The 27,437-nt window shown below is 36.1% G+C and overlaps 1 protein-coding gene across 3 annotated transcripts in view; it reads right to left on the reverse strand.

Moving 5' to 3' along the window:
- Window positions 1-442: 442 nt before the first annotated feature.
- The window catches only part of LOC115220548 (plexin-A2), a 307,994-nt gene continuing 280,999 nt past the window's right edge, over window positions 443-27,437 (reverse strand). For 2 of the 3 annotated variants that reach the window (XM_029790694.2, XM_029790693.2), the window contains exons 33-37: window positions 18,901-19,061; window positions 17,265-17,412; window positions 15,583-15,723; window positions 7,426-7,500; window positions 443-1,269 (exon numbers count right to left, since the gene is read on the reverse strand). In XM_029790694.2, coding sequence (XP_029646554.2) covers window positions 1,159-1,269; window positions 7,426-7,500; window positions 15,583-15,723; window positions 17,265-17,412; window positions 18,901-19,061 — 636 coding nt within the window. In that variant the 3' untranslated portion in view covers window positions 443-1,158. The remainder of the gene's footprint in view (window positions 1,270-7,425; window positions 7,501-15,582; window positions 15,724-17,264; window positions 17,413-18,900; window positions 19,062-27,437) is intronic. The other variant, XM_036510169.1, reaches the window with a different exon arrangement.

The raw sequence follows: 27,437 nt of genomic DNA on the forward strand, positions 1-27,437 counted from the left end.
AGACCAATAGAATAAGTGCTAGGCTTACAAAGAATAATTCCTGGGGTTGATTTGCTTGACTAAAGGCGGTGCTCCAGCATGGCCACAATCAAATGACTGAAACAAATAAAAGAGTAAAAGAGATACATATACATACACGCACACACATGTATATTACACACATCATTATGGCTTTGTAACAGCAGAGTAGCATCAAAACAAGAGATTGCACCACAATTTTTTTTTATCTTGTTGACAATTTCATATTTTATTTATTTTATTTTTATTTAATATTCAATTTGTTTTTGATTTTTTTTTCATCTTTGTTTTATATTGTTTTTGTTAATATTTTGTTTTATTTATATATATATTTTTTTTGTGTTTCCGCTTTATTTCACATATACACACACCAAATGTTTGCCGTTTACCTTGTTTTCTTCTTTTTTTTAATCCTTTTTGTGTGTTTGCTCTTTTTTTTTCCCTTTCTTTCTTCAAATAGAACCATTGCAATTTATCTAATGCAAGTGAGTGTTTTTTGATGTTTTTTTTTCTTTTCTTTTTTCAAAATTTGATTTGATCTTCCTTTCTATTTTCTTCTTGTTTTATATTTGTTTGTCTGTTTTGTTTGTTTTGTTTTCGTACACTTACAAAAACCCCACACACAAATAATATATACACACACGTACACTCACTCACACATACGTACATATATGAATCCAACGAGATTGCATATGTTGACTGTGAATGTCGGATAGTAATTAAAACCTTTTTTTCTTCTTTCTTTTTTTTGTGAGTTTATTTATTGAAAAAAAACATAAACAAACAACAACAACAAAAAAAACTCACTATCGTTGTTTTGTTTCACCCATTTTTCTTTCTTTCTTTTCTTTTCTTTTCTTTAGTCAGTTTTAAGAAAAAATATATAATTTAAAATTTCTTAATTTTATTATTATTATTATCATTATTATTATTATTAATATTATTATTATCATCTTGGGGGTTCTTATTTATTTTTTTTTCAAATGGGTACATAACAGATCATCGGTGCTGTGTCATTCATTTACTAGCCAACATTTTGTTTCGTTTGCTCTTTGTTCATACACACTGTCCATTGTGGAACAAAAAAAAAAAAATTGGTAAAAAAAAAAAAGAACGTAAATACATCATTTCTTCTCCCGCTCACAAATATGCCATTTTTGGTTGACCTTCTATCATAGCAATGACTTGTCCTAATTTGTGTGACAACTGTTGTTTGTGTGTTAAAACCTCATTGTCTAATGCAAGTAGAATCTGGAAAATAAAATAAAATAAAAATTAATAATAATAATAATGATAATGATAATAATAATAAGATCTTAACTGATTGGAAGTGTTATCATGTACATTGTTTTGTCTTGGTATAAAAGATGGGCTACAGCAAATATTCTGCTCAATACCACAGATTTGCTTGTCAGTTGTTTGACCGTAACCAGTTGAGCATGTCCCTTAGTGGCTGACGATATCTGCATCTCTGATCATGATCAGAAATAGTGGGGAGCATCATGGCCATGTGTTGAGAGGGATTCTTTGGGGTTTGAATAATTCACCTCTGGAAACATAGGTGTTTTGTTCAATATCCTTAAACAACTCTTATTCAGGGACCTTTTGAGTGGGATGGGTTACTTGACCAGAAGAAAATTCTAACTAGGTCCCACCTGTGGTCATGTGCTGTTTATCTTGATATGAGATCACCATGTTGCACACATATGGTTGTGAAGCATGTGCCTGGTGTACCCTTATCAGATGGGTAGTCATGATGGGTATACTGAGCTTCATATATTTTACCCCAGTGTCACTTTGATGGCATGCACTGCTCTCTCTCTCAATCATAATAAATAATAGAAATAATCCTTGCTACTATAGGCACAAGGCCTGAAATTTTGAAGAAGGGGACTTGTCGATCACATCAACCTCAGTACACAACTGGTACTTAATTTATCGACCCTGAAAGAATGAAAGGCAAAGTCGACCTTGGTGGCATTTGAACTCAGACCATAGTGACAGGTGAAATACCACAAAGCATTTCATCCAGTGTACTAACAATTCTGCCATCTGGATGGAGCACTTGCAGAAAACAGCAATGCTTGGAACTGCTCGAATACTCCGGAAGGTGCTTGAAAAATAAGAGGTGTTACCTTAGTTCACTGATAGTGAACAGCTGACACCGTAGTACATCTCCAGCGTTAGAAGCTGTGCAAAGGCAATGATGATAATAATAATAATACAAAGATATAGAAGCCAAAATATAGACAAATGGCTAAAGTAGACTGAAACAGAATGCCCAGTAGAGCCCAGTAGAAAGATAATTCTTGCTATCCTCTTAGGGATAGCAAGAATTATCAAGAGGGTTCTAAACACTTGAAAGACTGCTGAAAGCTTGTTGGATACCTAAGGTTATAGGTAGTAACCTGCTACCAATATAAATCTTTCCAGGAATAGGACCAAACCTGAGCTAAACCAAAATAATAGTACAAACATTAAGGACAAGTTACATGAAGTTCAGAATTGATAATACATTTTGAGAGTGACAAATGCAGAATGTGAGTTGAGAGGAGTGAAACAGTATGGCACATGAAATGTAAAAGATGACATGATAATGTGGCAATGATGATCCATTGGAAGTTCTGTGGAAATTATGGTCTAGAAAGATCAAAAGACGTGGTATGATTCAATCCCAGAGGGAATTACTGAAAATGAAGATTGGAAAAACCTGTGAGATGCACTGATTCAGTGAAACCAATCAGATTAGACATCAGAAACTTGATATTGTTGTGGTGATCAGAAAAAAAACAAAACATGCCTGATAGTTGACTTATGTCCTGGTGACAACAAGATTGAAAAGAAAGAAGAAGATAAAAAAATGAACAGCAATGATAAATTGAAGTGGGAAATATGCAGGTTGTGGGCAATGAATGTGATACCAATAGTAACTGGCTCACTTGGAAGCATTGGCATTCAACTACCAATGTGACTCAAAAAGATTGGTACGAATATGAAGTTAGAATGCCTACAAAAATTAACATAGTGGAAGATGAAATACCTATGTCTTTACTACCCACAAAGGGCTAAACACACAGGGGACAAACAAGGACAGACAAACGGATTAAGTCAATTTTATTGACCCCAGTGTGTAACTGGTACTTATTTAATCGACCCCGAAAGGATGCAAGGCAAAGTCGACCTTGGCGGAATTTGAACTCAGAATGTAGCGGCAGACGAAATACCGCTAAGCATTTTGCCTGGCATGCTAATGAATCTGCCAGCTTGCCATCTTAACGATAATAATAATGGTAATGGTTTCAAATTTTGCCACAAGGGCAGCCATTTTGGGGGGAGGGGACAAGTCGATTACATCAACCCCCAAAAAGATGAAAGGCAAAGTTGACCTCGGCGGAATTTGAACTCAGAATGTAGCAACGGGTGAAATACTGCTAAGCATTTCATCCAGTGTGCTAATGATTCTGCCAAGCTTGCCACCTTAACAATAATAATAATAATAATAATAATAATAATAATAATAATAACAATAATTATAATAATGATAATAATACTTTCTACTATAAGCACAAGGCCTGAAATTTGGTGGAAGGGGACAAGTCGATTACATCAACCCCAGTGTTTCACTGGTACTTAGTTTATTGACCATGAAAGGATGAAAGGCAAAGTCGACCTCAGCAGAATTTGAACTCAGAATGTAGCAATGGGCAAAATACCACTATTCATTTCGTCCAGCATGCTAACGATTCTGCCTGCAATAATAGCAACTCATTGACAACAACAGCTTCCCTTTTGAATAAAAAGGATGTAAACGTGTGTCTTGTGGATGAAAGGATCAACTGTTAATTAACAAAATGATTTTTTAAAGGAAAAAAAGGAAAAAGAAAATCATCCCTCAGTCTCCAACTCTTATGGAAGAAAGGATCAACTGTTGATTAACAAAAGGACTTTTGAAGATTTTCACAACAGGAAAAAACATCTCTAGACTACAAGAAGGCCTTTCATAGTCTTCTCAGAGAAAGAAGTGTTTGTTCAAAATTTTACCAGTAATCAGGAATTTTGAATCTCGTGCTATGAAGCTCTGGAATAGAACATCAAATCTCAATACTGCCACTACAAATATTAACACTGGACAACTCAATACACATTGTGGAATCTTTCAAGGAGACTCCTTATCTCCTTTTGTTATTCTGTTTAGCACTGTTTCCTCTAAGCAAAGTCCTGAATTAAATAAATTATGGATATAGGATATATGGAAAAGCAGTTAATTGTCTCCATGATTTATAACTGTTTGCAAAAAATGATCAATAATTGCAAGCACTCTGATATACAAACAGTTTAGTGATAGGATCAAAATGGGATTTGGGCTTGACAAATGTGCCAAAGCTACATTTCTTATTTCTTTATTGCCCACAAGGGGCTGAACATAGAGGGGACAAACAAGGACAGACAAAGGGATTAAGTCGATTACATTGACCCCCAGTGCGTAACTGGTACTTTATTTATCGACCCCGGAAGGACGAAAGGCAAAGTCGACCTCGGCAGAATTTGAACTCAGAATGTAATGGCAGACGAAATACCTATTTCTTTACTACCCACAAGGGGATAAACACAGAGAGGACAAACAAGGACAGACAAATGAATTAAGTCGATTACACTGACCCCAGTGCATAACTGGTACTTTTTTTATCGACCCCGAAAGGATGAAAGGCAAAGTCGACCTTGGCGGAATTTGAATTCAGAACGTAATGGCAGATGAAATACTGCTAAGCATTTCGCCCCGTGTGCTAACATTTCTGCCAGCTTGCCGCCTTTGTGCCAAAGCTACATTTAGGCTGCAGTAAGAGACACTTGTGTAAGGTACCAAGTCATGGAATTGAAACCACATCTTTCAGGTTGCAAAGTAAACTTCTTGGTCACATGATTATACTTTTGTTTACATACAAAATTAATTATTATTATTTCCCATCTGCCCATTAGCTCAACAATTTATTGGAAAATAGAAAAAAAAAATATCCCCAAAATCTAACTAAATAAAAAAGAAGACAACAAAAACCATAATAAACAAAGAATAAAAGTAAACAAAATATTGTGAAAATAGAAATTTATGGGAAGTTTATCATCAATTTCTTATATATTTTTGGGGCAGTTTAAATTTTTACTTTTATGTAGAAAGGTTTAAGGAAAGAGAAAAAAAAACAAACTACTTAATACTTTTATATCATATTACTGATTCAGTGAAAAAGAATAAGAATTACTGTTCATTGGATCAGGCATCCAGAAGAATCTGTGTGTCAACTGGTCTTATGGCAGTCAGTTGAAGGAAGAATCAACAGGGGAAGAAAACATCTAACTTATATGGATGACTGGCTTCAGGGCAGTGGAATGACAAATGTTGATGAGTTAAGCACATGCATGGGGGACCATGATGGATGGTATGCTAGCGTGAAATCATTGAAGCAGCCAGGAGGTCAAACCAAACTAAACAAAACTAATTTCTATTGTAATAAAATGGCTTTATTTCAATTAATTTTGAAAATAACGAAGTATTTAGTTAAGTAACTTTGTCACTGTTAAGTTGATAATTAGAACATAAATTAACATGAAATTTTGAAGCAAAGTTTTAATTTATATCATTTTAACTCTTTTGTATCATATTTCATTAAAATGCACTGGATTTGTTCCAATTAATTTTGGAAATAATGCAATATAAGGAAGCTGCAGGTATGCCTGTGTGGTAGGAAGTTTGTTATTGTATTGAAATGTATTGCCTCATAAATGGTTTGTGTATTGTAAAAAATGTAAGAGGTTTATTGCCTCATAAATGATTTTTGCATAAAACTGTGAAAAATGTAAGGGGTTTGCTGCCTTGTTAAGGAATTTTTATATTGTGAAAAATGTAAGAGGTTTATTGCCTTGAGTATGAAACTTAAAAAGAACAATGTTCTCAGGTAAACAGCAATTGGTGGGCGTTGCTTGTTGCCCTCATTTTCCCCCCATTTCATTTGTCATTCATATCATTATGTTTACGTCCAGCCCGTAACTTCCTTTCTATGTAAGGCCTTTATGGTCAATGTAATGAATAAAAGAAGTTTGCTTCCCAACCACATGGTTCTGGGATTGGTCCTGCTGTGTGGTACCTTGGGCAAGTATCTTCTGCTACAACCTAGGACTGACCAAAGCTTTCTCAGTGGATTTGGTACACAAGAAATGAAAGAAGCTTGTTGTGTGTGTGTGTGTGTCTGTTTGTCTCACACTACAACTTGAAAACCAGTGTTGGTGCATTTACATCCCTGTAACTTAACAATTCAGCAAAATGGACCAACAGAATAAGTACCAGGCTTAAAAAAAAGTATCAGGGTTGATTTGCTTGACTAAAATTCTCCAAGACCCAGCATGGTGGCAGTCTAATGACTGAAACATGTAAAATATAGAAAATATTTAATAAAATAACTTAACCATTATTAAGGTGGTGTTTGGAATGTGAATTATCAAGAACTTTTGATAGAAGAATGTTTTAATTTAGATCATTCCAAAACAGGGTGAGTCGGTCCTGTTAGACCTCAGCACATGATGCGCACCCTTATTTTATTGATACTGGAGGGCTGAAAGGCTGTGACTTGAAAAAACCAGGCTATTATTTCTAGCTACTCAATCAAACACCTTACATTGACACTAGGCCAAGCATTGATTGAAAGAAAACCAAGTTTTTGAGGAAATTTGAGTAGGTCTGCAGTGGAAACAGTATTTTAAAAATGTTCAAGAAAAGTTTCAAGGTGCCCATGAATTTAGTTGTTGCAAAGAGAGGAAACTTTCTGGTGTTTCAAACACAAGGTCTTTGAGGAGTTAAAAAGGGCTGCATCCTTCATTTCAGATACAAGACCATCATCAAAGGACTTATGTCTTAAGACATCGAACTTTATTTATATTCACAGAAATCAAACTTGGGGAATCAAACAAATTCTCCAAAATTGATTGAGCAGACCTCACTTATTGCTATATATTTTATTGACCCAACCTCAGAAGGATGAAGGGTAAAACTGACTTTAGTTAGATTTGAATACAGATTGAACCCAGAATGTAATAAGTTGAAATAAATACAGCAAGGCATTTTGTCTGATGTGCTAACGATTCTACCAGCTTACTGCTTTCATACTATTAATTAATAATGTATTTTAACTTCAGTAATTATGTTATTTTATAATGATTTTGCAGTGATGTTTCATGTGAAGATGAAATATATATAAAGCTAAATGAGGCTTAATGATGATTTTGATATCATTTGATATCTTTATCGAAATGTGGGAGAAAATAAAAAACAAACAAACAAAAGAAAACAGAAAAACAAAACAAAATGGTACTAAATGATCACCTTATCACTAAGTAGTAATTGTTATATATATGGCTTACCTCTTTATTATATTTAGAAATATAATTGTAGAGTTCAACGAGTGCACTTGGAACATAGAACATTCCAGTAGGCATCTAAAAAAATATACATACAAATAAAATCAAATTAAAACAGAAAAAATTTATCAAGAAAGAAAAAAAAAATAATTAAAAAAATTCCTTCCCTTTATTATATACATCAATTTTAAAGAAGCTAGTGAGGGAATTGCTTGACATGGCAGAAAAAGCAGCTAAATTTCCCTAAACCACACTTTATTCCCCCCTCGCCCCCACCTAACCCTTCAGCATTCAGATTACTCTGTCAAATGTAACACTTATTTATTCACACTTTCGAATTAATCATGTATTTTAATCTTGTACTTTTTTTTGAGAATTTGATGATGTGATTGTTTGATTTTAGAATGACATTGTAGTGTAAGTGTGAGAGGACAGATGTGGCCAGTTTGAGTGTAAAACTAGAAGAACATTTGGGCTGGATATGGTCAGATTAAATGCTAAAGGAGACTTGTTAGATATCGGTATCTATTGGATTTAGAGCAGACCTGTTTGGATAATGATGTCTAGGGTATATAGTTTGTCTGGTAAAATAAACAAAACAAAAGGTGGTGGTGGTCAAGTATAGATTGTCTCTGAGTATAATAGGTTTATTTGATTAGAACTGACTTGGAGTTAAATAATATCAGCAACTACTAAATAAAAAATTGTTTTCTGCATCCACCATATTCAGTATCTTATTGATCTATTGTCCATAGCACATATCGATTGATTTTGATTTTCTATACATCAGCAATTTTTGCAAGCAAGATAACAAGGATGAGTAGATTTACTTGAATAAAAACCTACTTGTTGTTGTTTAACCACAGGCCAACCAGAACTGAGTGGGCAAACCTATGATCAAAGTAACTATAACCATAACCGGCCAGTAGGCTTACAACTGTGTCAATCTATAATCAAAGACATTCCAAATGTGACTCTCTTGTCTTTTTCCTGAAGAACACTATCTAATGTGATTTTTTTGGTTCTGATCTGTTAATTCTAAGTGAAGCAACCATGTAGAAAATTAACTATTTCTCAGCAATGATAAAGAGATTAAAGTGTAATTTGAGGGAAATTTGGCTGCTATTTCTACCCAACTGAACAATCATTTACATGCTGTTATTTCTTGTAAGGTGAACATGTTATAAAGGTTTGTTGTGTTTACATGTCATGTGACCATGAGCATGTAATTGTGACCACAGGACTGACCAGGCTATCAGATGTTGTTATACATCACTGGTCACAATGTGCTTTTGCATTGTTTTAGCCTTCAAATGATGCCACCCTGCTGGCCAGGTGAGCAGGTCGTGTTTATATATACCAAAGGAAAATATCATTTAAATCAAGTGTTCTCAACCAATTTTTACCTTTGTACCCCTTCGATTCCTATTTTGCTCTACTGGACCCCATTATCTATTCAATATTTTAAAAAAAATCCCATTATATTTTTGAAATTAAATATTATTAGGAATTGAGTTAAGAAACTTGTTGAAATATATCTTGTATTCTAGAAATATAATCAGTTTATTGCACAAGAATATTAGCAACAAAACCTTATGTCGCCCCCACCCCCAATGGGTTATGTGGATCTCCAAAAGTCATGAGAACCCTCAATAGTCATATAAACCTCTGAGGGTCATGTGGACCCTAAGAATCATGTGGACCTTGGTTGGGAACCAGTTTTAAATAAATATCAGTTAATGATATTCATTGCCAGCACTGCCAGACTGGCCCTTGTGCCGGTGGCATGTAAAAGCACCCACTACACTCTCAGAGTGGTTGGCGTTAGGAAGGCCATCCAGCTGTAGAAACTCTGCCAGATCAGATTAGAGCCTGGTGCAGCCATCTGGTTCACCAGTCCTCAGTCAAATCGTCCAATCCATGCCAGCATGGAAAGCAGACGTTAAACGATGATGATGATGAAACTGTTGTGCAGGGAGTCCACAAAAGCACAGTTGAAGACATAACCTCCTTCCTCCATCTGTCTTGGTTATCAACCAATAGGCCCTGATTGCTCCAGTATGGTATTTGAGTTTCATCATGTAATCATAGAGTGTTTCAACAGTCAGATGACCAGATGTCATCCATTTATGCCCCAGGTACAGTTCGTCACTAACTGGCTTCTCTATAATAGGTTTGAATATATAAATATATAAGTATGTGTCGTTAGAAAAGCGATTATAGCAGCGACTCCATCTAAGAATATCTGAAGAAGGAATATAGCCTATTGTTTGTATTATAGTGCATTGTTGTACCATTCAAAACTTCTTTATTCTTTACAAACAATACACAATGCTTCATGCAAACTACAATAGTCTCATACATATACATATATATACATATCATCATCATCATCGTTGTTGTTTAACATCTGTTCTCCATGCTGATTTGGCATGGTTTCTAGAGCTGGATGCCATCCTAATGCCAACCACTTGAAGAGTGTAGTGCATACATTTTACCTGCCACCAGCACAGGTGCCAGTCAGGTGGCACTGGCATTGTCCAACGTTTGAATGGTGCTTTTTACATGCCACCAATATATATATATATATATATATATATATATATATATATGCTCACATATAGAGCAAATGTATTTATGTGTGTGTGTGTATATATATATATATATATACATATATATATAAACAAGAAAAAAGCAACAAAAATGGATCAGTATTTCGGTACAATTGTTTCATACGAAGACCAGCTGTATGAAATCTCTCCTCATATCTCCAGAAATCAAACCTACTTCAATATGGATGGATTTACATTTTCATTTTCTGTGAAACTAACAGGTTTTTTAAAATATTTTTTTAAAACCTGTTATATAACTGTGCAACATTAGAGAACTTTGGAAGTCCGTTTATTATCTAAATCTGATTTTTATAGAACTATCCCTGATGTTTCATGAGTGTAGCCTCACCCCCTTAGATGTTTGGAGAACTCAGATGTGTTTTTGGCTGATGAGTACGGGTCACTTGTATTTGTTGCAATACTTGCAGCCTTAATAAAGCTGGTCTTCGTATGAAACAATTGTACCGAAATACTGATCCATTTTTGTTGCTTTTTTCTTGTTTATAATCACCCCGCATTATCTTATGGTTAATACCATATAGATTTCTGGTGCATCTAAGTTAAGTACCGCATTCATGTGAATTCAACAGAACTCACTTGAATCTTAATTGCTTTTACTACATATATATATATACACATATACATATATATGCATACACACACACATATATACATATATATGCACACACACACAAGAGATCATAATTTCTTGTGTTTTAAACTTTAGTTAAGAGTGTAGATTTGGGTAATGAAAGCTGAAAGCTGGTGTGTCATGTCAAGTTTGTGTATATATAAATATATATATATAATTTAAACAAGCCATTAACCTTTCTTCCTATGATATTTTAATGAGTCATTTAACTTTTCTGATAATTTAATCATACACCTTAGTAAGGTTAACAATATGACTTTATCTTTGTCAATTCATCAGGGGTGTGATGAATATATATATAGAATGAAGAAATCTAGTGATAAGACATTATGTTGACACTTGATCACAATACACTTTATCAAAAAACATTTCATTGAAAAAATGAAGGAAAACAATACCAAACAAAATATAAAAAAAGCAATTGCTTGATCAATTGTAACAGCTGATTGAATCCTCATCATCATTTAATGACCGTTGTCCATATTGGCATGGGCTGGTAAGCTGAGGGCTGCACCAGACTCCAGTTTCTTTGGCTGAGCGATTAATTGAATCTTAAGGGAATATTACATTTTCTTTTTTAAAAAGTAATATTATATATATATTACAGTTATGAATTTCATTTTTGCATAAATAAGTAAATGAGTGGAAATCGAACCAGTGAGTGTGTTAAATAAAAGGGCACTAAAAGAGAATGACTCTCCCCAGACACAATAAAATTTATGAGTTTGTTTTGTAAGATTCTCGATGTGAAATCCTATGTTGAAACAGATATTGTTATATTTCGAGATAGTCATTTAACAAATTTTTTTGCTAAATAAACACATACACATTCTGAGAATGGACTAAACAGAACAGGAGACACATGGGGTGGAGAGTTGGTGAAGAGGTCACAGGATATGTGACAAAAGATTTCCAGACAAAGGATAATAAAATAAGAACAATAATAATTCAGAAGAATGAACAAATAGTGCATGTGTTTATTTAAAAAAAAGAAAAAAACCAAAAAAGACTATCCTGAAATATAACAATATAGTATTGTGATATGTTTTATTAAAATAATATTTCAAAACCATGAAAAACCCATTGTAGAATACACACATCCATCTGTCCGTTCGTCCGTCAATCCATCCATCCATCTATCTTTCTCTCTCTCTCTATATATATATATACTTTTTATTAAAGCCGAAAAATTCTTCAAAAACTGTTACTCAGAGTTTCATGTTACCATTCTTTGGACAGTAGTGATCACAGTGTGTGTAGAATTGGTTTTGGCTTCAATAAAACACATATCACTCTACCTTTCATATTTGAAAACTATTTTTTCCACCTTGTTTTGCATTATGTGCTTACTCTAGTGTGTGTGTATATATATATATATATATATATATATATCTGTAAATGTATAATATGTGACAATTATTCGGTAGCCATGATAAAACTCCGAGTTTCGGATGTCACGGTGGAAATCCACGCCGCCATCTCTTCAGTTATCCGGCCATCAGAAAAAATGTCCTAATTGCTGGATAACTGAAGAGATGGTGGCGTGGATTTCCACCCCGACATCCGAAACTCAGAGTTTTATCATGGCTACCGAATAATTATCACATATTACATTTACAGTGTCGCCTCATTAGCACATCGTGCTAGATCCTGGTTAGCATAGTTCACCTTAGTCAACCACAAAAATAAAAAAAAATAATAAAAAAATTGATTTTCAGATGTTGGGCAGCTGAGCGCATGATAACTATGGCAACATCTGGCAACGCAGGCCTCTTTCAGACCCAGGCATCCACTGTTTGTCACTGTCTCTCACTCAGTCACTTTCAAACATCAGTTGCATGAATGAAAGTAGTGCTGAAAAATACAAATCCGACATATGATCAGATCGACATATGACCTGTCAGTCAAAACTGAGCTCCATCATTAGTTGAGGCGTAGCTGTATTCCAAAATCAAAAGTGGATCCATAAGACCTTGACTGATATACCCAACTGCAAACTGAGATTCAGTAAGCATAAATAAATAAATATATATATATATAATGAAAGCTGGCAAGTCATGTCAAGTATGTATATATATATATATAATATATATAATATATAATAACATAGCGGTGTACATTTACGTCTACCAGTTTATGAAAATGAACTATGTGAAGCTATTTATCATAATATGATATACACGAGTTATTCTGCTCAAGTTAAAAAAATAGCTTGCGTGTGGTACAACTCAAAACATGGTATTATGCATGTAGAGTATCCGCATGTCGTTGGTCTACTGCTAGTCTCATGACTTGAACGTAACCTAAAATAGCTAAGATAATGCATGGGATGGTGAGTGCACGCACCTCAAGAGGTAAAGTACACGATAATGAACGTAAACATACGTCAACCACTAAAAAGTCCTTGATAGATGTAGGGCAGCTCTACATCATATATTTACATTAACAGTGAGTAGGCAAGCAAAAGTGTGATCGCATATTTGTGTCAACCATTGTCAAGGGGTTAACTTGACCTATGCCTGTCACTATGTTATTAAATATAGTGACAGGCATAGGTTGGGACAGGTGTGATGCCCAAGCAATAAATGTTAATTACCTAATATTCTTTTTATATATGTGTTTATAGGTTTTCTATTTAATTAATTTAGCTTCATTTCGTTATTAAAATGTTTGAAAGTTTACATTAATTTATTCTATTTTACTTAAGTTTTTATATTTCATAGCTATATGTGTGCATGTTTGTTCATGCATATATGTGTATATATGTATATATATGTGTGTGTGTGTTTGTGCACGTAAATGTGTATGTCATCATCATCATCATCATTATCATCATTTAACGTCTGTTTTCCATCCTGGCATGGGTTGGACAGTTTGACTGAGGACTGGCGAGCCAGTAGGCTGCACCAGGCTCCAATCTGATCTAGCAAGGTCTCTACAGCTGGATGCCCTTCCTAAGGCCAACCACTCTGAGAGTGTAGTGGGTGCATTTTACGTGCCACTGGCATGGAAGCCAGTCAGGCAGCACTGGTATTGATCACGTTTGGATGGTACTTTTTATGTGCCACCAGTACAGGCACTAGTTGGGCGGCACTGGCATCTATGTGTATATATATTTCCATGGGTTTAAAATCAATTAAAATAATTTAAAAAATTTTCTTTCTTTCTTTCTATTTTATTCTTTTAATCATTTTAATCCTTTAATTTTTAACTTTAATTTTTTATTTCCATTCCAGTATTATTATAATCCTAACCCTCTTACTGTTGTTCTATTATTATCTCATGGTTATCATACCTGCAGAAGAGGGAGATCTAGGAAGACATAAGATGAAGTGGTAAGGACCAATCTCAGGATATTGGGCCTCATGGAGGAAATGACAATGGACCATGATGTCTGGCACTGTTTATTTTCCAGTACAGTTCCCCTACTATGCTAGATAGCAACAACTGAACATTACTGTCTTAGACTGACCATAAATAGCCCATAACAAATTTCATCACAATGGCTGGAGAATATCTAACATACATACAATACTAATATGGTAATGTGTGTTGCATGTCACATTAAATATTACAGTCCAGCCCAGTCCATCGCACCCCACCCACCACCTTCGTGTTCAACTGGTACTTATTTTATTAACCCCCAAAATATGAAAGGCAAATTCAACGTTGGTGGAATTTGAACTCAGAATGTAGCAACGGTCGAAATACCTATTTCTTTACTACCCACAAGGGGCTAAACACAGAGAGGGCAAACAAGGACAGACACATGGATTAAGTCGATTATATCGACCCCAGTGCATAACTGGTACTTATTTAATCGACCCCAAAAAGGATGAGAGGCAAAGGCGACCTCGGCGAAATTTGAACTCAGAAGGTAACGGCAGATGAAATATGGCTACGCATTTTGCCCGCAATGGTTGAAATACCATTAAGAATTTTGTCCAGCATGCTAACAATTCTGCCAGCTTACCTCCTTAAATGATAATAAAAATAATAATAATCCTTTCTACTGGAAGGACAAGGCCTCAAATTTCGGGGAAGGGACTAAGTCGATTACATCAACCTCAGTGTGTAACTGGTACTTATTTTATTGACCCCGAAGAGATGAAAGGCAAAGTCGACCTTGGTGGAATTTGAACACAGAACGGAGTGACAGGCGAAATACCACTAAGCATTTTGTCCAGTGTGCTAACAATTCTGCCAGTTCACTGCCTTAATAATATGTTTAGCCCCTTGTGGGCAATAAAGAAATAAGAAACTGAAAGAAACCTGTTGTGTATATGTGTGTATGTGTCTGTTTGTCCCACCGCCATCACTGGTTTGTTTATGTTCCCGTACCTTAGTGGTTCAACAAAAGAGACCGATAAAATAAGTACCAGGCTAAAAGGAAAAAAGAAAAAGTACTTGGCTTACAAAGAATAAGTCCCGGGGTCGATTTCTACAGCTAAAAACCCTTCAAAATGGTGCTCCAGAATGGCTACAGTTAAATGACTGAAACAAGCAAAGAATAGGCACAGACATGGGTGAGTGGTTAAGCAGCTTGCTTTGCAACCATGTGGTCTTGGGTTCAATCCCACCATGTAGCAACCTGGGTAAGCGTCTTCTACTAAAGCCACAGGACAACCAGTGCCTTGTGGCTGAATTTGGTAGAAGGAAACTGTGTGGAAGCCTGTCTTATGTGTGTGTGTGTGTATTTGCCCCTCTCCCCACCACTTCATCCTCATAACATAGTAGTTCAGCAAACGAAGCCAATAAAAAGAAAAAAAGAAATGAAACATTGGGGTTGATTTGGTCAGCTAACCCCTTCAAGACAGTGGCCCAGCATAGCTGCAGTCCTATGACTGAAACAAATAAAAGGTTAAAGGTAGCGAAATATTTTGGAAACATATATACCTGTGAGACTTCTGTTAAATAGGAATTCATATCTTGGTCACTGACTGGCGGCATTTCCAATATGTCATTATAATATCGTTCAACTAATTTCTTGTAATTTGGAATATCTTTTGCATACAGCAGTTTATTTGATGGTGAATCCTGGAAATAATAATCATAATAATAACAATAATAATGATGATGATGATAATAATAATAATAATAATAATAATAATAATAATAATAATAATAATAATAATAATAATAATAATAATAATGATAAAAATAATAACAATAATAATAATGATGATGATAATGATAATAATAATAATAATAATAATAATAATAATAATAATAATAATAATACTAACAATAATGATTTCAAAGTTTGGCATGAGGCTAGCAGATTTGGAGATGGGGATAAGTCAATTATATCAATCCTAGTGCTCAACTGGTTTTTGTTTTATTGAGTGTGAAGGAAGAAAAACAAAGCCAACCTCAGCGGAATTTGAACTCAGAACATAAAGATGGACAAAATGCTGCTAAGCAATTGTTTTGGTGTGCTAACCCTTTTTGCTAGCTCACTGTCTTTAGTAATGAAAATAATAATAATAATAATAATAATAATAATAATAATAATAATGATAATTATAACAGCTTCAAATTTTGGCACAAGGCCAGCATGTTTGGTGGGGGGAGGGGTAAGTTGGCTACACTGACCTCTAACAATTCTGCTAGCATGCTGCCCTAAAACAAATGCGCATCAGCCAGGAAATGAACCTGGTTCTGTGGTGTGGGAGGAGTGCATCCCACCATTGAAACACATGAATAATTCTTTCTACTAAAAGCAGAAGGCCTGAAATTTTGGGGCCTTGAGCTAGTTGATTACATCGAACCTGGTGCTCAACTGGTACTTCTTTCATTGACCCTGAAAAGTTGAAGGGCAATGTTGGTCTTGGAAGAATTTGAACAGAGAATTGTAGAAATGGACAAAATGCACCTAAGCATCATATTTGGCATGTCAACCATTCTATCAGTTCACTGCCTTACTAACAAGATTGAAAGTATAGACATAGGCATAGCTGTGAGATCAAGAAGTTTGCTTCGTAAGCATGTGGAATTGGTTTCCGTTTCAGCGTGTGGCACCTCAGGTAGGTGTCTTTTACCAGAGCCCCTGGACCAGCCAATAACTTGTGGATGAATTTGGTACACAGAATCTGCATGGAAGACTGTCATATGTAAATGTGCATACGTGTATGTATGTGTGTGAGTGTTAGTGTATGTTTGTTCCCCCTCACTTGACAACGAATGTTGGTTTGGTTATGTTCCCCTAGCTAAGTGATCTCAGCAAAAGAGATCAAGACTAAAAACCGTCTGACGGTAGAGCCCCAGCATGGCCACAGTACAATGACTGAAAGAAAGTAAAAGATAAAGATCCATGGTCATTTTATTGTAGTTTGTAAAAAATCTTCAGTACCAGAGATTACAGTATATTTTGCAACCTTTTTTTTTGGCCTAAAAGAGGGTAGGATTTTACTTAAGGGATATTTAGCTGCTAACTTCACCAGATCGAGTAACTGAATAGTGGTGCTGACCCTTGACTGAAGTATCTTCTTTTCGATGTGGAGAGAAGAATTAACCATCAGGACGTATGAAATCAAAATGAGTTTGTCTAGATTAAAGTATTAAGTTACTGCTCTTACCTTTCCAAGTCGATGCTCTGTTGTTGAACAGCTGTCCATAAAGGTTTGTGCTATCACAGATAGACAGGAATCAACAATATGGGGCTTGTTGATATCATATACAAAATCAGGATTTTTAATTATGTTGACCCAAAATCGTAGAGGTAAACTGAAAGATAAAAGGAAATATATATATATATGAGAGGATATATATATATATGTATGTGAAGGTGCATGCCTCAGTGGTTAGAGCATCAAGCTTACAATCGTGAGGTTGTCAGCTCGAATCCCGGACCGGGCTGCGTGTTGTGTTCTTCAGCAAGACACTTTAGTTCATGTTGCTCCAGTTCACTCAGCTGTAGAAATGAGTTGCGACGTCACTGGTGCCAAGCTGTATCGGCCGTTGCCTTTCCCTTGGATAACACTGGTGGCATGAAGAGGGGAGGCCGGTATGCATGGGTGACTGCTGGTCTTCTATAAAAAACCACCTTGCCCAGACTTGTGCCTGGGAGGGTAACTTTCTAGGTGCAATCCCATGGTCTGTGTTGTGACTGAAGGGGGTCTCAGAATATATATATGTATATATATTTGGAGTGTTTTGGAAATTCCTTGATAGAGTTATAATATTTGGAGAGAAGATTTTTTTCTCAAAGAGTTAAGATTGAGAAAAGAACCTTTTTTAGAAAGTTGAAAGGCACCATTAACCTTTGGGAAGAGTCCTAAAGGATAGTGCCTTTCGACTTTCTAAAAACGTTCTCACAATCTTAACTCCTTGAGAAAAAAATCTCTCCAAATATATATATTTCTTTATTGCCCACAAGGGGCTAAACATAGAGGGGACAAACAAGGACAGACAAAAGGGATTAAGTCGATTACATCGACCCCAGTGCATAACTGGTACTTAATTTATTGACCCTGAAAGGATGAAAGGCAAAGTCGACCTTGGTGGAATTTGAACTCACAACGTAACGGCAGACAAAATACGGCTACACATTTCGCCTGGCGTGCTAACGTTTCTGCCAGCTTGCATAGATCATTTAATGTCTGTCTTCCCTGTTGGCATATGTTGGATGGCTTCACAGGAGGTGGTAAGTCTGAGGACTGCACAAGGCTCCACTGTCTGCTTTGGTATGGTTTTTTTTTACAGCTGGATGCCAACCACTTTACTGAGTGGGGTGGGTGCGTTTTATGTGGCACCACTACTGGCAAAGTCTGCTTTGGAATGGTTATCCTTCCTAATGCCAACCACTTTGCAGAGTAGACTTGGTGCTTTTTATATGTCACCAGTACTGGTGTGTTTACACGAAATGTTTGGCAGAAAACAATATTCACAGTAATATATTCACTGCATGTATATAAAACTTAAACAAAAAGAATTTCATCTCTCTTGGGATACATGTTGATGATTTATTTAATTTATCATATTAGTAATAATTTCTTTGGATATTAACATTTTGGATATCATTCATAATGTCTGTTCTCAAATATGTCGTCATCGAGGTTTTACCTTGCCTGTTTATATGAGTTTAAAATCTTTACCTGATGATGGTGGATTTATGTTCTATGAATGCATCAGTAAAACTCTACTGAAACAGCTGTAGTAAATTTTAAACCCAATTTGTGTTCTACTGTGTGTGTGTGTGTATTCAAAACTTACCTATTGCTTTTCCATGTATGCACAACTTCAGCATCTGTGATATTGTACTGTAGAGCTGCTTCGTCCAAATAATCAAAAAGATACTTCACAACTGGCGGCAATGCATTGTCGACAGTTAAGATTGTCTTGAATAAATCATCAACAAATTTCTGCAGAGTACCCTAAAATTATAAATGTATGAATATATTTAGCAAGGAAATACTAGGTGTGTGGGTGTGCACATATATATGTATATATATATATATATATATATATATATATAAATATACAGAGAGAGTGAGAGAGAGAGAGAGAGAGAGAGAGTGAGAATAAAGCAGAAAAATAATGATGATGCAGATGGTTATGTATATATCTACATTATCAATCTATCTCCCTATCTATCAATCTATCTAGCTATCTATCTATCTACCTATCTACCTATCTATCAATCTACCTATCTATCTGTCTGTCTGTCTGTCTGTCTATATGTGCCTATCTGTGTGGGTGTGTGTGCATATATCTTATACATAAAGGGCAATTACTGTCTGTTGATCTGTCTGTTACCATCTTGCTACCTACACCAATGAACCAATCTTGACGAAACTTTGCATACATGTTAAACTAACATCCACTTCAAATATAAACTAATTGGGTTTTAATAAGAATCTATAATGGGCTGCCTAGGGGTGAAGGTTGGGCTATTATTGGATAAAATGAGAAGGGTGCAAGAGTGCTAGTATGAGGGAAATGTGGTGGCATAGTGGTTGTGGCTGATATCAGGGAAAGGGAAAACAACGTTGTGTGAGTGACAAATATGGAGTGGCAGTGAGATGATAATGTTAATACAGCTGTCATTCAGGGATATACACATGACGCTGCATGCACACACACACACAAACAAGTATCTTTTAAAATGCTAAGGAAGAGAAAGAAAGGTAGGTGTGAGGAATATGTAGCTTTATGGAGAGAGAGGGTAGGTGGCTTTTCTGCTGTCCATCACAAAGAAACACTCACACACAGACACATATATATATAAATATATACATATACATACGTAAATACTATACACCATTTTAAACTTGTGTGTACGTTTGTAAATGAGTGTGTATGTTTGTGTGATGTCCTATAACTGCCTGCCTCTCTACTTTTGTGGAGTCTTCCCTGTTGCTGTCACATATTGCGAAATTTTAAAATTAAGTCAAAATTTTCAAATTTGGTATATTGAAATAATTTTCCACGTTAAATCCGATTTTGTTATTTATTTGTTCCAGAAAAATTGCAGAAAAATGTTACTGAGGTTTAAAGTTTAATAAATTTTTACCTAATCAGAAAGCAAAATTTGGTAGCTGGCATTTTCTGCATGATAGATGTCTATCACAAGATGAAAGCAAAATCATTATGAGGAGGAATTTTATAAAACAAACAAAAGCAAAGCATTATGATGACCAAAGCTGTAAGACTTTCTGAAGTTTTAATAAGTTTTAATGAATAAAGTCAGGTGAAACAGTTGAACAGACATGTATATAATTTAAAAAGGAAAAAAATCCTCAATGAAGTTTTTTTGCAAAAAATTGCACAAATCTGTCCTGATCAAGAGGCCTATCTGTCAGGGAAGGCGTGGTCTGACATGGAATAAACAAAAATTTATATAAGACATACAATTGCAAAAATTGCTCGGCAACAATGGACTATTCAGCTAGTATATATATATGTGTGTGTCTGTATATATATATATAATGTATGTGGTTGTATATATATGTATATATAAAATTCTTTTTCAGAACTGGACATGGAAGCACATATGAAGCTATAAATAAGAGCATGTAAATATTGGGTAAAAAAAAATCTTTAGATAGAAAAAGTCATCATTTTTAATTATGTTACAGTCACATATGGTTCCATGAGAATGCTTATTTATATTACACAATAAATCAAAATAACCAGACCAGTTCATCAGACCTGTTTAAATAATAAGTACTACAAGTATTTAAGAAACAGATTATTGCAAACATCCATGTCACTCACAAGAAGTAGTTGACAAGTAACTAAATGAGTAGTAGGGGTGGTTGCTCTGCAAACATGATAACCAGTATATGAAGTGGGTTAGAAAATGTTCAGTGTTCAATTTATTATTTCTCTAGGTAGCAACTGACTTCTCTTTCAGAATCAAGAGCAGATTGTATAATTCTTGTGTGTGAAATGCTACGTAGCCCTTGAGTGTGAAATATTTGATACGTTAATGCATAAAAATAGTCCCTCTCTTTCTGTCATCATCATCATCATCATTGTTTAGCGTCCGTTTAAACGATGATGATGACAGAAAGAGAGGGACTATTTTTATGCATTAACGTATCAAATATTTCACACTCTGTGTATTTATATATATATAATAATTAAAGGGTAAAATTAATTAATTAATTAATAATTTAACCAAGTAGTCAATACCTTAAAATAACCATTTTAGGATTCATTATTTTTTTTTTTTGCCTACGTAAAAAAGTGTGTTACTGTCTCGGAGATCTTTAACATAGAAGAAAAGGCATTTAGCTTCTATTTCTAAATCAGTGCATGGCGAAGCAATTAGCTGACCCTTGATTATAATCATGTATATAATTATAGAATATTTGTATAATTTTACCTAAAATGGTTATTTTAACGTACTGACTACTTGGTAAAATGATTAATTATTAATTAAGAAATTGATTAATTAATTTTACCCTTTTATTATTATTGAAATTATAATTTACTCCCTGATTGAAAACTAAAGTTTCTGCGGGATTGCTTGTAACACACACGTGGGTATTGAAGATAAATATGTGTTCACATTAAACTGTATATTTTTGGGAGTGTGATTAAATATTGGTTATGTGATGGCGCTTGATCGCGTAAATATTTAATCCTAACCCTCTTGAATTTATATTTCGAAATGCTGCACTGAAGATGAGAAATAAGTAAGTAAATATAACTTTACTTTAATCTTGAAACGCGTATGTAGCTAATCTGAGTCGTGCGGATTCATTATTTTTTTCTTTTTGCCTATGTAAAAAAGTGTGTTACTGTCTCAGAGATCTTTATGGTAGTAGAAAAGGCATTTAGCTCCTATTTCTAAATCAGTGTGTGGAGAAGCAATTATATCCTAATTTCTATTGCTCTATGTTATATATTTTAATAATTACTGATATTTTTATATTTTATATATTATATACGTAAAGCATAATATGCTATACATGTATGTATATTGTTATAATTGTCCTTTTAGTAAATAAATAAATTGACATAATATAATGTCTAGATGTTGATGAATACCACCTATTGATCCCCTCTATTTTCTTATTGCTCTCTCTCTTTCTCTCTCTCTCTGTAACAGCTAGTTCTTTGCTATAGTTGAGGGTCACCAACTGTAATGGTTAAGATATTATTGCAACGGCATGTTGTAAGACATGGGAGATGAACAGTGATCAAAGTTGTAAAGAAATATTATTTGCCGTTACTTTGCAATCCGCCGAAACTACACCTGATTATATATACACTTTAGATGAGTTGTAGTGCACCTGAGCACTGTACACAATTATTATTATTATTATTATTATTATTATATATCCAAAACCATGATGGGTTGGATTGTATAACTAGTAAATGGAAAAGCATGCGAGGTGAAAAGAGTTAATTTCGGCCGGTATGCGTGTACATGATCTCATAGCAGTATATACAGAGAGATATGGTAATGTTACAGAGAAAAGAGAGTGAGTTAGTAAAAGTGAGAGTGGTGGGACGAAACAACTTCTTTGTTAGTGAGTTATCATAGTTGTCCCGTTGTGCCTTTCTCTTTAGAGACAGCATTTTGTTCAGCTGGTCAGCCAGACTCGGGTTTTCAGTGACTGACTTTGGCTTACAGATTTGTTGCTTTTATAACTATCCAAAACAAGCCAGAAGGATAGACATATTGTTGAGAACAACAGATTTCATTGGCGGTCTGTTATCTCTATTCTAGCTTTTGGTGGCCTAGAAGAGGTTAGAAGGGTCAAGCGGCAAAGACATTATTCTGTTTAGCGAAGGCATCTGGCAAATGTAACTGCTGTCACTCACAGAAAAAACTATTGTTTTACCGTGAGAAAAGTGTTGTCGAAAAGTTAAGTGAAATTTGGCAAGAGGATCGAAGAAAGTTATCTCCCCTTCCAGAACTGTATGTTAATCACTGCATCTTGTCATTTCTTCCGAGGAATTCTTCCTATCCTGTAAATGCTAATATGAGTATTTGATTGACATCTCAGTTAGATGAACCAGAATTAAGTAGAACTACAAAAAATCTTCCAGCCATGACCATTCTGTAGATTTGTTTTGGATATAGTGTATTTTTGACTATATCTTCCAATGTATCTCTTTTATTTTATTTTTTTAAAGAGCACAACATGTTATTTGAGGATCATTCAACTATTATTTAGGTACAGGCATGACTGTAAGATAAAGAAGTTTGCTTCCCAACCACTTCATTTTGAGCTCAGTCCCATTGAGGGGCACTATGGGCAAACGTCTTCTATTATAGACCTGGGGCATCAAAACCTTATAAATGAATTTTTTTCCGCCCTTTTCAAGCCTAGCCAGGCTCATGGGCCTGGTTTCCCGGTTTCTGTGGCGTATATGTTCCCCCCAGCCGGACGGGATGCCAGTCCATCGCAGCATTACTCAAGAAACAGGAGGAGACAGTGAGAGAAAGTTGTGGTGAAAGAGTAAAACAGGGGTCGCCACCACCACACCCTGCCGGAGCCTTGTGGATCTTTTAGGTATTTTCGCTCAATAAACACACACAAGGCCTGGTCTGGGAATCGAAACCGCGATCCTCCAACCGTGAGTCTGCTGCCCTAACCACTGGGCCATTGCGCCTCCACTATAAATGAATTTGGTTGAAGGAAACTGAAAGAAGCTCATCATATTTGTCTGTGTGAATGTGTGCATGTTTGTTTTGCATTTCCTTTTTATGACTTCATGTGATAGTTTTAAATGAGTGCCTCTGTCACACAAGCATGTTTCTTGTCATGAGGGAAATATTGTTCAACTAAGAAACAGGTGAAGGTTGGTGACAGGAAAAGCATCTGGCTGTAAAAAATATGCCTCAACAAATTCCATCCAATCCATGCAAGAATGGAAAAGAGGATGTCACAATGATGATGATAATGTATCTACGACTATATTATCCAATGTGTCCTTTTGTTTTTAAAATTCAACAGCTATTTCTAGCAGACTGAGTGACCATATGAAGGCTTCATCCCACATGGGCTTGTGTGACAGCATAAAGGTTTCTCATACGCCTTCTCCATGGATTTGTTTCCTATCTTTTACTTGTTTCAGTCATCTAACTATGGCCATGCTGGGGCACTGCTTAAAGAATTTTTAAGCAAGTGAATCAACCCCAATACTCCTTTTTTAGCCTGGTACTTACTCTTTTGCTGAACCACTAAGTTGCTGGGACATAAACACACCAACACCCATTGCCAAGTGGTGATGAGGGACAAATACAGACATAAAGTCACACACACACATTTGTATATCTGTATATATGACAGGCTTCTTTCAGTTTCTGTTTACCAAATCCACTCACAAGGCTTTGGTCGGCCTGAGGCTATAGCAGAAGACACTTGCTCAAGGTGTCTCGCAGTGGGACTGAACCTGGAACCATGTGGCTGGGAAGTCACGCCTGCACCTTCAATATTTAAACATAGACCACAACAATTTCACTAGCCTGGAAAGTGAAATTGTAGAGATTAAGGGTCCTGTCTGATTGTTTGTTCCTTCTTGAGCCATGCCTGGCTTATAAGGGCCAGTTTCCCAGTTTCCTTGGTGTATAGGTTCTCCACCATTGATGGGGCGCTGGTTCGTAGCAGGTAAGGCGGCGAGCTGGCAGAAACGTTAGCACGCCGGGCGAAATGCTTAGCGGTATTTCGTCTGCGTTACGTTGTGAGTTCAAATTCCGCCGAGGTCGACTTTGCCTTTCATCCTTTCGGGGTCGATAAATTAAGTACCAGTTACGCACTGGGGTCGATGTAATCAACTTAATACCTATGTCTGTCCTTGTTTGTCCCCTCTGTGTTTAGCCCCTTGTGGGTAATAAAGAAATAGGTTCGTAGCAGGTGAGCTGCAAGATGCAGGCGGAAAGAGCGAGAGAAAGTTGTGGCGAAAGAGTCAGCAGAAGTTCGCCATTACCTTCTGCTGGAGCCACGTGGAACTTAGGTGTTTCGCTCATAAACACACACATCGCCCGGTCTGAGATTTGAATCCATGATTCCTCGACCACGAGTCCGCTGCTCTAACCACTAGGTCATGTGCCTCCTCCTGTCTGATTAGATTAGACAAAAAATGTCCTCATATCCTTCATGCAGTTTGTAAATAAGATAAAAAGAGTTAAAAAAAACAACTGTCTAAAGTGTCATGACTCACATCTTATCACAGAATGCACATCTATCTTGTTGTATCTTGGGAGGGTCATTATAGTAAGAGTAACACATACACTGGTACAATATCACTTCTTTATTGTTAATTGGTTAAACAATTAATCAACTAACTAATCAATCATTAGTTTAATGTGCTAAACACATCTGTCTCATTTGATGAATTATATTCAACTGTATTATTAATTTTTGTTGTTGTTATTTTCATGAATTAACACTAGTTAATTCAGACCCTTGTTTTTTCATAACCCAGATGCTTGTCTTTTTGCTTGAATTTCTCTCATTTCTGGATCATGCTCTTAGAGCTGCAGATGGTCCATGAAGTGTCACTGGACCTAAAGTTCTGAAGGGGCAATGTTGACTTTAGTAAGTGATGGTCTTCCTCGGACACAAGTGGACAGCTGTCTCCCTCCTGTTATGTATGATGGCCCCAGTGCTGGCGGCAGGTAAAAAGCACCTACAACACTTACGGAGTGGCTGGCGTTAGGAAGGACATCCAGCTGTAGAAACACTGCCAGATCAGCCTGGTGCAGCCTCCTGGCTTCCCAGACCCCGGTCAAACCGTCCAACCCATGCTAGCATGGAAAATGGACGTTAAACGATGATGATGACGATGATGATGATTGATATATATATACATACACACAAAGGGTGCTGAAAAGTTCCTGGCTTTGGGTAAAAGAAAATACGGGAGGAAAAGTTAATTATGATTTTGTGGAACTTATTCCCCTCTCAGATTCACACTTATTGCAGTGGTCCTTCAGTTTTTCTAAGCCTGGCCTTTCATGACACCCTTAAAGCCAGAAAATTTTCAGCACCCCATCATTATATATATATATATATATATATATATCAGTACAACATTCGAAAGAACGTTGGGCCTCATAGAGGCAATGACGAAAGGCCAAGACCTCAGGAGATATGCTGTGACTGCGAAGACCCGACAATTAACCTGAGTTCATGGCTGTTTCCTGCACCAGCTTCACATAGCAGCTCCAGCCCATCCAAAGTACCTTGGATCGCAGGATGGCCTGCTGTGCTTACCTTGTAGGGTGACCTGCTGCGCTTGAGGAGATCTATTGAGTCAAGTACATCAACATCAAAATAAAAATCAAATGGAAATTGTAGTTGTGATACCCATGCCGGTGGCACATAAAAAGCACCATCCGAACGTGGCCGATGCCAGCGCCGCTTTGACTGGCTTCCGTGCCAGTGGCACATAAAAAGCACCAACTGCTTGTGGCCGTTGCCAGCCTCCCCTGGCACCTGTGCTGGTGGCACGTAAAAAGCACCCACTACACTCATGGAGTGGTTGGCGTTAGGAAGGGCATCCAGCTGTAGAAACACTGCCAGATCAGACTGGAGCCTGATGCAGCCTCCTGGCTTCCCAGACCCCGGTCAAACCGTCCAACCCATGCTAGCATGGAAAACGTACGTTAAACGATAATGATGATGATGAAGTACACAATAGGCTCAAGCATGGTTGGGTAGATGCACGTTTGGGTGGGTAGGTGGTTAAGAAGTTTACTTCTCAACCATATGGTTCCTGGTTCAGTCCCACTGCATGGTACCTTGGGCATGTGTCTTCTACTATAACCCTGGGCTGATCAAAGCCCTGTGAATGGATTTGGTAGATGAAAACTGAAAGAAACCTGTTGAATATATATGTGTTAATGCTTTTTGCTTGAATAGAATTTGATTGTGCCACTGTTATACAAGCAGTGTCCTTGTTTTCTTATTTCTAATCTCCCATGGAAACAGGTGACAGTTGGCAACAAGCAGGACATCTCCCTGTAGAAATTCTGCCACAACAAATTCCATCCAACCCATGCAAGCATGGAAATGCAGATGTTTAACTGATATTGATGATGTTGACAATGATGGTGATAGTTATATACACACAGACAGGACCTTGGTCAGGTTTTTGACATGAGTAATAAGTTGCTTGCTTAACTGAATTACCAGGCTTGATAAAGTTGCATGTAGGTGGTGGAGTATTCCACAGACACGTTTTATTAATAGAATTTTTCAGGTGGAATCAGCATGACAATAGCCAAATGCTGGATCTTAGGATCATACCTACGATCCCTTGGATAGGCTTCCATACAGTCTCCA

This window comes from Octopus sinensis, linkage group LG16, assembly GCF_006345805.1.
Source record: "Octopus sinensis linkage group LG16, ASM634580v1, whole genome shotgun sequence".
Lineage (NCBI taxonomy): Eukaryota > Metazoa > Mollusca > Cephalopoda > Octopoda > Octopodidae > Octopus > Octopus sinensis.